This window comes from Hippichthys cyanospilos, chromosome 13 (assembly GCF_059441005.1).
Source record: "Hippichthys cyanospilos isolate Australia breed blue-spotted pipefish chromosome 13, RoL_Hcya_1.0, whole genome shotgun sequence".
NCBI classification, from domain to species: Eukaryota; Metazoa; Chordata; class Actinopteri; order Syngnathiformes; family Syngnathidae; genus Hippichthys; species Hippichthys cyanospilos.
Window position 1 is genome coordinate 2463456 of NC_142381.1, and position 12919 is coordinate 2476374.

General features: G+C 42.2%; 1 protein-coding gene across 1 annotated transcript in view; it reads right to left on the reverse strand.

The window, feature by feature from the left end:
- Positions 1-12919, reverse strand: part of fat4 (FAT atypical cadherin 4) — a 112859-nt gene that overhangs the window by 48842 nt on the left and 51098 nt on the right. Inside the window, exon 2 of the mRNA XM_088432036.1 lies at positions 4519-4650. Within this exon, the coding sequence (XP_088288162.1) occupies positions 4519-4650 (132 nt within the window). The remainder of the gene's footprint in view (positions 1-4518; positions 4651-12919) is intronic.

A 12919-nucleotide genomic window follows, 5' to 3' on the forward strand; every position in this document is an offset into this window, starting at 1 on the left:
TTAAACAGCAGCCTTCCAGTAGGAGCAGAAGGAAACTCATTTAGCGGACCGAAGGCTTGAAGACAAACTGGGCAACGCAGACGTTTGAAAAACTACGTGCTGACACCCGTCACCTGTTTCTATTTGACGCGCTGGCTATCCAGGAAAAAGAGAAGTAGCCGCGGCTCGGATTTGAACGGCTTTCCAGGCCTTTCGTAATCAACGGCCAAGATGGCAGTTGTGTTGACGTGTCGGGAAGGGCAACAGGAAAGATGCGATCGGAGGAAACTGAGAGGAAATAAACCCCCAAATACTCTGCAGTCGTGCCGTATTTGTAGTTTCGACCATGGATTTGCCACATGCTACATTTTAACATCATTTGGCGCTGTCTTGCGGTATGCTAGGTCGTTAAAAATATTTTTCCCGCAAATAGCCCAGAAGCCACAGAAAAATAAAGCCCAGATTTGCAGATGTGCTTCTAATTGTCGAAAGTTTTTTCTTGTCCCGGATACGGTTGTGAATACCGTACATATTCACATTGACGCCTCAAAATCTGGACCGCGGTCCTCGGAAGAAAAGGGGTGCCATCTCAAGATTCGGGATGAGTTCAAGGACCTCGGGATGAAGCGAGAGATTAGCAGAAGGTTCTTAGCGGCGTCTCCTGTGACACGGACGCGAAGAAGGTTTACCGTCCATCTACGTTGCGGGTTGTGACCGAAAGAATGAGAGCGGCGCCATAGTGTTTCTAGGCTCTCCCTTAGGCGGAGAAGCTCCTATAATCGGTGGAGATGGTTCTCTTCCAGGTGCCAGCTGAGGCGGCTCGGAGTTCGGTTCGAATTCCTCCCGGATGCGTTTTTAGTGAGGCGCTCCGGCCACGTCCCGAATCAGAAATTTTCGAGTATTGCCTGGCATTTGCATAATGGTTGTGGCGCTCTTCCTTGGACGGGGAGTCGAAGAAAGCCTTGAAAAGAATCAATGGATAAAGCAGCTGCGGGTGTTTTTAATGCTTTTGCGTCGGCTTCATGAGCTCCCGCTAGGTGATGTTCATTTCAACGCAAAAAAAAAAAAAAATGTCCTGGAGCACCTGCTGTTGCAATTTTTCCTCATTAAAAATGCACATGTGAAATTTTCCACAGGGGGTTAAGAAATCTAATAAAAAAAAATGTCAGTCAGATGAGGTGACAAAGGTTTTCAAAAGAAGTCCAACCCGTATCGGTCCAAGGGCTTAAACACTTGATTTCCATTCAGTGTTTCTGGGGCGAAAACAGGGCCGGCCAGACAGGATTTTACGACCCTGTTAGGACCGGGATATGATGTCTGCATTCTGCCTGTCAGCTGGTCAACAGCTTGGCCTCAAAGGGGAATCTTCCGATCCGTTCCCGGTGTCAGTGCGACGTCGGTTTCCTGTGCGAGGATGTGGGCAACGAACTTGGCCGGAATCGAATTTTTACTTAGCGACTCCATTTTTTTTTCAACAAAACATCTCCAGTATGTCGTCTTTTTTTTCTCCCTCCCTCGATCGGGCTCCTGGTAAATGAGATTTTTTTTGGGCTAATGAAAAAAAATAGCTTGTGGGCCACGGCTCAGACTGCCATGCGCGTAAGGAAAAAGTGAGCATAATTTCAATTCCATATGCCTTTTGGAGATGAAAGGCCAAATAACGTCCCTAAAATCCAGCGTTCTGACCCGGCTCCCAAACCTGCCTCTGGCTCTGAGATTTACAGTCGATATGTTCAGTCACCGAAAAAAAAAAAATCCTCCGAGTGCCACTTTATGACTTTCCTCACGCGACGACGCGGAATGGAGGCCAACAGCTGCGACGGTGAAAATTACGCGGCCTCGCCGTTTAAACTCGAGACCGTTCTTAGTCTTTGTGAACTCTCCGGCTCGGCTTTTTGAACCCGGATTTAATGTCCATATTGTGACTGAGCGGCTAACGACGGGAAAACCCGCTGATGTCATCCAGATTCAATGTTTCACGTTTACTTCGGAAGACAAATGTTCCAATTACTTAAGTCATTCAATCCCAAACACGTACTCATACGTTTTTCAAGAGTACACATTCAATCCCAGCTAAATTATATTAATTACTTTAGGTAATTAAGTACTAAAGTTAACATTTCCGATTACAGTGGACCCCCGGTTTACGGCTTCCCTGGCTTACGTTTTTTTTCTTTTTCATCTAATTTTTTCGACCCCTCTTTACAGCATTTTTCTCTCTTTACGGCATCAAGAAGTTCTGTGTGTTGTCTGTGTTTGTTTTTGTGCCTCCCTCTTCAGGTGTTCTTAGGTGTCTTGCTCTTATTTTCTGTTCGCATCAACACATAACTAAGATGCTGGTCTGCTTTTGTCACAGTGTCACTAAGATGCTATGCTAAAGATTTTATTTCGTGTGAGTGCTTACAATATCATATTTATTGTGCATTTTAGTGCTTAATTCAAACTATTGGCCAGGCTAGGCTAAGATCACTAGGGATTATGGCCGTAAGTAGCTCACGTCAAAGTCACTCAAAGGTAAATCAAATTTCATTTTTCCTCTATTTTTGTTTTATTTATGATTTGATTTAATCGTATACATTTACATTATATGTAAGTAGCACTTACTATATTATTTTGTTCAATTACTTTCAATTATAAATACTAAAGTGAACAATTACTTTAGTAATCAATTACCGACATAAATTTACAGCAAAAGTACGAAGTAACCTAAAGTAATCCTCAAAAAAATGACTGTCTAGACCCTTGAAAAATGTAAAAATACACGTTTGGAATGTGTTTTTATGACATCATCTTGGTTTCACACTAAATGGACTCCTCTACATTCCCTGTAATAAATCTGAAATAAAATGGTTAAGACTGTTGAAAGAAATATCCTTGAAACGGTGAAAAAAGGGACTTAAAAATAAGCAGCGGTTTATTAATATTTCTCAAAGAGTGAGCCAGCGATGTAAAGCAGGAGGGATTAGCAGCAGGGCAGGACACGCCTCCCGCGGGACCTCTCGGATAACGTGCAAAACTTGCGAGACATTGGAACAATGTCCAAGTGCACATGTCGGCGCGGTGTCTTAGGGGATTACGCGGCGAGTGGGTCAACGTGTCGGTATGCCGGAGCAAACGAGAGTTGGTAATCTGTCTCGGCCAGGTGCAACAAAGGTCAGGGGCTAATTTTAGCCGCGCCGAGCTAGCGTCTGTCACGGCCGCTAATCCCGCTTTGTTGCTGGAGCGGCACGAGTGGTTCGCGCTGGTGTGAAGAAGCCACTCATGTCGATACTCTCGGGCTGGATTTGTACCGCGTGGTTGGAGTGACACAATTCTGATAGCTCTCACGCTAGCGGTTTGGTTAACGAGCTAACAACCGGCGCAGCGGTATTTGACAGATTGTACATAATCTTGGAAGGGATAAATCAGGTCAAAATTTTGTCACATCAACACCACAAATGTAAATAAGTGCAATCAAAAGGTTTTAATCATTTCTGGTGTTTGACTCATATCTGTGACACCGACTTACCTTATCAGAGTGATGGGTGTTTAAAGTACACCTAATACTAGAGACGGGGACGTATAACTTGGACTTTGACTCGTGAGAGACTGAGGTCACTATTTTTTTTAAATTTGCAACTAGACTTAAACTCGTCCTTTCAAGACTCGCATCTTGAGATACGAGAGTCATTCTTTTGGGGCTAGAACCTTATGAGTCTCGACGGTGTGGCTTGTTCTCGTTTTCTTTACCATCAAGGCGGTTTAGACTGGTCAACGTATTTACCGTTTAATAAATCTCAAACCAGACTCATTCTTTCGGGGATTGAACATTATGAGTCTCTGGTGGGGCTTGCTCCAATTTTCTTTACCATCAAGGCTGTTTAAGCTAGTCAAAATATTGACCGTTTTTTAAATCTTTAACCAGACTCATTCTTTTGGGGCTTGAACATGATGAGTCTCTACGGTGTGGCTTGTTCTCGTTTTCTTTACCATCAAGGATGTATGGACTAGCCCAAATATTTACCGATGTGTAAATCTGGAACCAGACTCATTCTTTTGACATGATTTGGACTAAACCCTTTCTAGGCACAGCGGCTGCTTTCAGTCGATAGTCCCAACAGGCAAAACTTCGGAAAGCGTCCTTAATAGCCGTTGTTTAAATTCTAACCTACCCCTAAATTTCTCTCAAATCCAAGAGTTATTGCCTGTTTAGGAATTTAAAGTAGAAAAACGTGCGGTTAAGGGTCAAAGACTTGAGACTTTGGACGTAGCCCTGGAGTCGTGTGTCCATCTCTTCCTAATACAGTTTGATTCCAAAACAAAACGGTTCTCAGATGTGACAAATTTTCACCAAAATCCCCAAAGGATCAAAACTGATTTCAAAATGTTCACCCCCATGGACTTCCGGTTGCGGCCTTGATCAAGGCAAAGGAGCTAGCGCCTCCCCTGAAATTCCGATCCCGTTCCCATTCCAAGTCCCTCCCGTAGTAGCGCATCTGGGCGCAGTGCAAAACAGGTGCAAAAACGCTGAGGCCTAACAGAAACTTGGGGAGCCGTTACCTCGTCCGCATCCGTGGCTGTTAGCTGCATTATCCTGAAGCCGTCCCCCACGTTCTCCTCGATGCTCACGTCCAGGATGTCGTTGGGGAAAACGGGCGGGTTGTCGTTGACGTCCTGCAGCGTGATCTCCACCTGCGCGGTGGGAGGGAAGGACCACCAAGGTTTCAGTTAGAACCCAGCCAAAATGGACCCGAAGGACATCCGAGTCAACGCATAGTTTGCATAGCGCGCTACTTTTTGCGGTTACCGAAAATAAAGCCGCGGACGAACACGTTTCCCCCGTTTACGGAAAAGCGACCGCCGATACCACATGAGTAGCGACGCTTCGTGTCTATTAGAGCGCGTACTATTCCTGATACCTTAGTGGACTCGTCTCAAAGCGGTGCTTAAGGAACCACAATGCGGGTTCCAGCCCGACCTCGCGCACCCCGCGGGGCCGCGTTGAAAACATGCATTACGCTATTACCAAAGTCAAGCACCGCTTCACTCGAGAAAGCAAAATAAACACGCATGACGGGCGACCGCAGACCCCCCCGGCTAGGTAAACTCGGGGCCATGTGCGGAGACTTGTTACGCTAATCGAAATTTAATGCGCGCTTTGCTCATTGTTTATGGAAATGATGCAATTCCGAGCAACGTGCCTTTTTTCGTGCAGGACCGCGCTGGGCAAAGCCGCCATTTCGATCCCCGCCAAATATAACGAGATGCCCTTCTGCATAATAACTCGTCAGTGATTATTACTGCTACTGTTAACAGTTCCCTAAACCATATGGATAGTATACGTTTCTATACATTATTCGTGTTTATTAATACACTGCTAATAGTAGTGTAAACTACGTACTGTATAATGTTGCTCATTATTCCTGTGTAAATGACAGTATATGTGTGATTTGTTTAGATGAAACCAGGCATAATTTGGGGGTTTACGGGTATAGTGTGTGTGTGTGTGTGTGTGTGTGTGTGTCGTGGATATGTTCCTGAGACCAGAGCCCAAGCTTATCTTAGTAAGAAATCAAAAGCTAATTGCATTCTATTCAAACAAATGAGACATAATTGAAAGGCCAGGAAGACCCTAATATATATATATATATATATATATATATATATATATATATATATATATATATATATATATATATATATATATATATATATATATATATATCATTCAAACAAATGAGACATAATTGAAAGGCCAGGATGACCCTAATATATATATATATATATATATATATATATATATATATATATATATATATATATATATATATATACACGACCAAAGATCCATTTTCAGGACAATCAGAGTGTTTTTCAGCCGTGCCGATTATGAATTTGCATATCATTCGATGCTGAGCGTCCGATTTTGCAAGGACGAGTTACTCAAGCTTAGCAAACGTCTACAAACCCTGTGAGTGAGACAGCTCGCGTGAGACGTCAGCGCTTTCAGATGTTCTCTGTCTGTTTGCGGCCGCGTTACATTTCCACAAGTCAAAGCGGGATCCCCGAGCGCCGCCTCGTCCGCAAACCCCGATACGCGTTTCAAAGTCAGCAAACGCGCTTTTGAACCGTAACCGACATTTTTTCCTCGCCGTTTCCACTTTATTGGACTCCATGAATATGGAGGACAATGATAATTATAGAGGAGTTTTTTCATTACGCCCTTACCTCCCTCCCAAAAAACACAAAGATGTGTGAGCGGGAATACAAATAGGAAACGTGGGGAATAGAGAGGTCGTCAAATGTCAACAATGGGTTTTGTTTTTAATGAAGCGTTTCCTGCCGCATGCGGCGAGCGCACATTGAGACTCAAGGACGTGGTTGTACATACTCGATTATTGCCAGGAATTCATTGGGCATTCGAAGACACACGCACGCAACAACAATAGACTCGATCGTTTCCAACAGCTGCGCCGATGGGAAAGAGCAGTCAAAAATTACGATTTTAATCCGTTTTCAAGCAATAAACCCAAAAGTCATTAATTGATTCATTAATTCTGGTCATTCTGGACTGTTACGATTTTAATCCAAGCAATAAAGCATCAATCATAAATTCTGATTTATTAAGCAGTTTAAAAACTATTTTAACGCAATGCTAACATTTCCAGCTTGAGTAAAAATTGGTAGCTTGTGCTTTGCTAGCTTAAAACCACAATCGATAACTGTGTCTTGATTGATCTTGGCATCGATCTAAATAGTTTTTTCATGTCATGTCATGTCTTCAAATAGTACTTTCCTCAAATCATCATTATTCTTAATTTCTGATTGTCTATTAATACATTGTTTTCCCTTTAGCGCAGTTTAAAAACTATTTTAACGCAATGCTAACATTTCCAGCTTGAGTAAAAATTGGTAGCTTGTGCTTTGCTAGCTTGAAACCACAATCGATTACTGTGTCTTGATTGATCTTGGCATCGATCTAAATAGTTTTTTCATGTCATGTCATGTCTTCAAATAGTACTTTCCACAAATCATCATTATTCTTAATTTCTGATTGTCTATTAATAAATTGTTTTCCCTTTAGCGCAGTTTAAAAACTATTTTAACGTAATGCTAACATTTCAAGCTTGAGTAAAAATTGGTAGCTTGTGCTTTGCTAGCTTGAAACCACAATCGATTACTGTGTCTTGATTGATCTTGGCATCGATCTAAATAGTATTTTCATGTCATGTCATGTCCTCAAATAGTACTTTCCACAAATCATCATTATTCTTAATTTCTGATTGTCTATTAATAAATTGTTTTCCCTTTAGCGCAGTTTAAAAACTATTTTAACGTAATGCTAACATTTCCAGCTTGAGTAAAAATTGTTAGCTTGTGCTTTGCTAGCTTGAAACCACAATCGATTACTGTGTCTTGATTGATCTTGGCATCGATCTAAATAGTATTTTCATGTCATGTCATGTCCTCAAATAGTACTTTCCACAAATCATCATTATTCTTAATTTCTGATTGTCTATTAATAAATTGTTTTCCCTTTAGCGCAGTTTAAAAACTATTTTAACGTAATGCTAACATTTCCAGCTTGAGTAAAAATTGTTAGCTTGTGCTTTGCTAGCTTGAAACCACAATCGATTACTGTGTCTTGATTGATCTTGGCATCGATCTAAATTGTTTTTTCATGTCATGTCATGTCCTCAAATAGTACTTTCCTCAAATTATTCTTAATTTCTGATTGTCTATTAATAAATTGTTTTCCCTTTAGCGCAGCTCCATCTATTGGATACATAACGCAAGCCCAGCCATTACTATAGCTTCTATTCTATGCGCCTTATAATGCAGTGCACCACGGACAGGAAAAAAGTTTTAAAATAAACCATTCTTTGAAAGATATAATCTGCCTTATAGTGCGGAAAATACGGTTAAAATCTCGCATGGATGCCTTCATGTACCCTCATTGAAAAACCGATAATCTAGTCGTGGTTAGCGGCTCTAAAATTCTATGCTCAAATCTTCACCCCGCCCCCGTCCGACCAAAGCTGCCGCCTGCGAATTAGCGCCGTGATAATTGCAGAAGAATGCGAACGCGCCGCAATGACATCGACTCCCAACTTGACTCGAGCCGGGGGAACGGGGCTAAGTCAACAAACAATGAATATTTATTTAGACACACACCCCGTGTGTGTGTGTGTGTGTGTGTGTGTCTCCTTGATGTGTAAATAATGCAAGACCCACTCATGAGGACTAAGCTAATTAGGTTAGAAGTGCGCTTTTGGGAAATAATTACGCCGTCGTTTTTTTTTCTTGCTACGGTTTACATTACCCACACCGTACCCATGGGGGGAGGGAGGGGGGGGGGGGACTCAGGGTCAAGAGGAAGGGGTTGACCGTACTGTAGCTTGCGGAGCGTTAACAAAGGGCAGGTAAAAGCCATTAGTTTACACGCTAATGATTGTGTTTCACGCAAGCGCTGTTTCAAATTGCATGGCGCCTCCAGACTTGGATTATTGATGCGCTAGTATCAAGTGCTCCCCTAACACTCTCCATTATGTCTTATTATGGATTTCCAGCCGGGGGATAAAGTCCAAATTCATCACGCGGGAGTCACTTGAAAATCGGCGGTAGAGCTGAGAGGCCGCGGGTTCCATCCCCCAACCAGCAAAACTCTGCCCAAGTGTCCTTGAGCAAGACCCCCAAGTGCTCCTGATGCTGCGTCACAAGTACGTAAATGACTAGTTGAAGCGCTTTGAGAACCCAAGGTAGAAAAGTGCTATATAAGTGAAAGTCCATTTACCATTTACCATTTCGTTCAGTGGTGTCAAACAAATTTTTATTTTGGGCCGCATTTTAGTGATAGTTTCTGTCGGAACGACTGTGAATTCAAATCCATTTTAAGTGTGTTGATCACACCAAGAAATAATATCAGAAGCCGGCAAAAACTGTTCAAAAGAGCTTTGGGGGATAAGAAAATGTTTGTTTTTCTTCCCCTAAATTTTTCAAAGTTAAAGACAACTTGCAATTTTGGTATTTTAGTCAGAAAGCTGAAGTCAAATCAGCATTTCGAGGGCCACAAAAAGTGAGACGGCGGGCCGGATCTGGCCCCCGGGCCTTGACTTTGACACCTGTGATTTAGGTTGACGGTAAATTTGGAACGATTAGGCAAATCGGTGAATAAGCCGCAGCTGCATGAATTGAAAAAAAAAATGTCACACACGGGTCTTAACATCAGATATTTACGCAGAAAGTATATAAAAATGGCCGTATGAAGGCTTTAACGGTGGATTGCCCCCTGGTGGTTAGTAAAAAAAATGCCCCTTATACCCCAAATGTCCCTGAACCTTTTTTAGAAGTTGAAAGTAAATAAATATTTGACGATGTTATGACCTTTTCAAAGTCAGCCCAAGTTGGGTGAGGTTACTGAAAAGTTGAGTTAAAAACAAAGTTTTTAAAAGGTAAATAAAATGAGCATTTCTTGTCTATATTCCTATCCAGCAGCGTAATTAAGATTTAGATTTTCATCGCTTTGACAAGTCTCAGAATATCTGAAAGTAAATAGAAATAATAATGTAATATAGTACGTTTTGACCCTCCTCTACCTCAATAAATCAAAGTTTCTTCGGGAGTTTCCAATGCTGACTTTCGACATTCCGCCAAGCTTAAAACGACAGAACACGGAATATACCAAAATTAATGTTCCGTCTTACCGCTGCCACGCGAGAGGAACGTTTTGGGAATCTTGGCTCCATCTGGACTCGCAAAAAAATGTCACTTGGAATTATTTTCCTACCCAAAGCTTAAAAAAAAAACGGTGAAGGCTTTCTTAGGATTCCCACTTTGAATGGGGCCCTTCAAAAATATGAACAAAAAGTTTCCCGCTGGCAAAGTATTATTAGAGAATGGATCGAAGTTATGATTCTCGACCATATGTGGCGAGTTTGGGAATTCCAATTCCGAATGCATCACGTTCCTTGAACACATCGGCGAATGTAAGTTTGAACTTTTCAAAAGTCAGATATTTTTTAGCTCCAATTTGAGCACAAGTGGTAGGCGTGTCTAAAAATGAAAAATTGTGAGGCCAAAAAAAGACAGTACAAGCCAGGGATGTCCAATATGCGGCCCGGGGGCCAAATGCTGCCCAAGTTCGAATTTTATCCGGCCCGCAGCCTCTGTTGACCTGCGTAAAAAATGCATGCTAAATTCTGGACCACTGGACTGCAAATTCAAACGTTTACGTCATTTCTTGATTCCACTTTGAATATATCATATTTTCCACAATATAATACGTTTTATTATTAGGCTCGGTCTCAGTTATGAGGTCTATTTATCCAAAAAATGGCAGCAACACTCCAGCGTGCAGCGCCAGGACATCTTATGTCGCTTAATCCCTGTTTAGCTAACAGTAGCTCGTGTTAGCTTAGGTTGTTACGGCATTATTTTCAATTTAAGAAGCGAGCAGACTGAACCGCCGTCCGAGTCCATCCGTGTTCATACACAGGAATATTACCAAAACCGAGAGGATTGTGCAAGTTGATTAGATCAAGAGTTAGCGAACACAAAAAGCTTTTCAATTTCACCAGTTTATGAATAAACAACTGCTTCCAGCGCATTCACCGTTACAATGGTGCTGTGTTCACTGCCCGCTTACAATGTGGGAAATCTGAAATACACTCAATCCGCAACAAATATATCACGGAAGGATATGAACGCAAGAAAATATGAATGGTATCGGAAGGTGATATCTATTCTTTTTTGCTATAGTTTTCACTGCATTATTTTCAATTTAAGAAGCGAGCACACTGAACCGCCGTCCGAGTCCGTCCTTGTTCATACACAGGAATATTACCAAAACCGAGAGGATTGTGCAAGTTGATTCAATCAAGAGTTAGCGAACATAAAAAGCTTTTCAATTTCACCAGTTTATGAATAAACAACTGCTTCCAGCGCATTCACCGTTACAATGGTGCTGTGTTCGCTGTCCGATTACAATGTGGGAAATCTGAAAACAACAAATATGTCACTTACGGAAGGATATGAACGCAAGAAAATATGAATGGGATCGGAAGACGATATCTATTCTTTTTTGCTATAGTTTTCACGTCGTTGCCAAATTCTTGGTCCGTCTCATACACTGTAACGTTGAAAGAACTAGAATTTAACCCGAAAATTAAGGGTGCGTCTTATTTACGGTATAATTACGGTATGTAAAATTTCAACTGACTGAAACATGGAACAGGCAGCTCACAAAACATTTACTCGGTGGTGTAATTTCACACTCGAAGGGTGGGCAGGCACCCTACCAAACAAACTATTTGTCGACAAGCTATTAAAAATCCATTTTATGTTCCTTTTAAACAAACTAACAAAACACAAACCACCAGAAAGAAGATTCCTCGTGCTCAAGTTCCTTTGAAGGCGGACCGAGTTCTCGTTCTGCCCCATTTACGATCGATTGAAACGAGTCCGGGTCCCTTAACTCCAGAACGGTCCCGTTTTGTCGTCGTAAAAATAAAAACAAGGCGTATCACAAAGCCATCTCATATTCCACTTAGGTCTAATCCTTACTGCTGACTGCAAACCATCAAGTGTTTAACAACCGCACCCAGACATCATCAGCAAAGACTCGAAAAAAAAAAAAAACATTCCCACAACTTCTTTACCAATAACGATCAGAAAAATTCGCTTGGAACTATTTCTTCCTCCGAAAGTCCCCGCTGTCAGATACAATACGTCACGCGCTTTACTTTGGAAATAAACGAGGGGCAGTCTCTAAAAAACCCTTCCTAAATCCAAACCCCGTATGAGTACATCTATCAAATCGGTGGAAGACATCTTGTTTTTTGTTGTTGTTTTTGATCTGCTTCATCGTTAGCTCCAGAAAGGGTCCAAAAAAACAAGTGCCATCTTGACAGATTGTCCAAGACAGGTCAAAGAGACCTCTTCCGTAAAGCGTCTTTGGCCAATTTATATCAGATTTTTGGAAGACATCTTGGTTTTTTTGTTGTTGTTTTTGATCTGCTTCATCGTTAGCTCCAGAAAGGGTCCAAAAAAACAAGTGCCATCTTGACAGATTGTCCAAGACAGGTCAAAGAGATCTCTTCCGTAAAGCGTCTTTGGCGAATTTATATCAAATTTTTGGAAGACATCTTGGTTTTTTTTGTTGTTGTTTTTGATCTGCTTCATCGTTAGCTCCAGAAAGGGTCCAAAAAAACAAGCGCCATCTTGACAGATTGCCCAAGACAGGTCAAAGAGATCTCTTCCGTAAAGCGTCTTTGGCGCATTTAACGGCAAAGCGTCTGGCTCTGTCAAACAAAAGCCCGCCGTGTAATTCATCTTCTGACCGCAGTCATCGGGGCTACGGGCTAAAGTGCACGAGCTCCGACGAAAAACAGGGGGAATTTGAGCGCGCCGGAGATGGGAACTCGCACGCGGATGAAAAACTGGACGCGGGCCAAACCGCAACTCTTGAAAAGTCAGGATACGCGATTGCGCTCCCCTCAAGTCCACCCAAAAGTTTCTGCGGTTAAAAGCAGGAAAGCGACAAACAAAATCGGAGGATCTGCGGTGGATCACAAAGCACCTGGGCCTTATGTAACAAACGAGAAGAAATGGTTGTCCGAGCGAGTCCAGACCACGTCAGACAGTGGTTCTAATAAAGGGGATCGCTGTCCTCTCTGTGGACCGCTTCACCACCTGTTAAAAGACTGTTTATCTACAGCGGGACCCCCACCGAGGCCTTGAAAAACCTCTGCCAAGTTGACTATTTTGGGACGGATCCATAATCTGACAAAACAAATCCCATTCCAGGTTATGGAGACCGCTACTTTTCAGATCGATTACAGGGAGAAACTAAGGGGGTACTAAAGAAGTCCAAAGTGAGACACCCTTTTATGGGATTTGGAAAATATTTTGTCTCAAACACTCGTCTACACGAAACTGGGTGGAAAAGATCACGTCCGTCTCA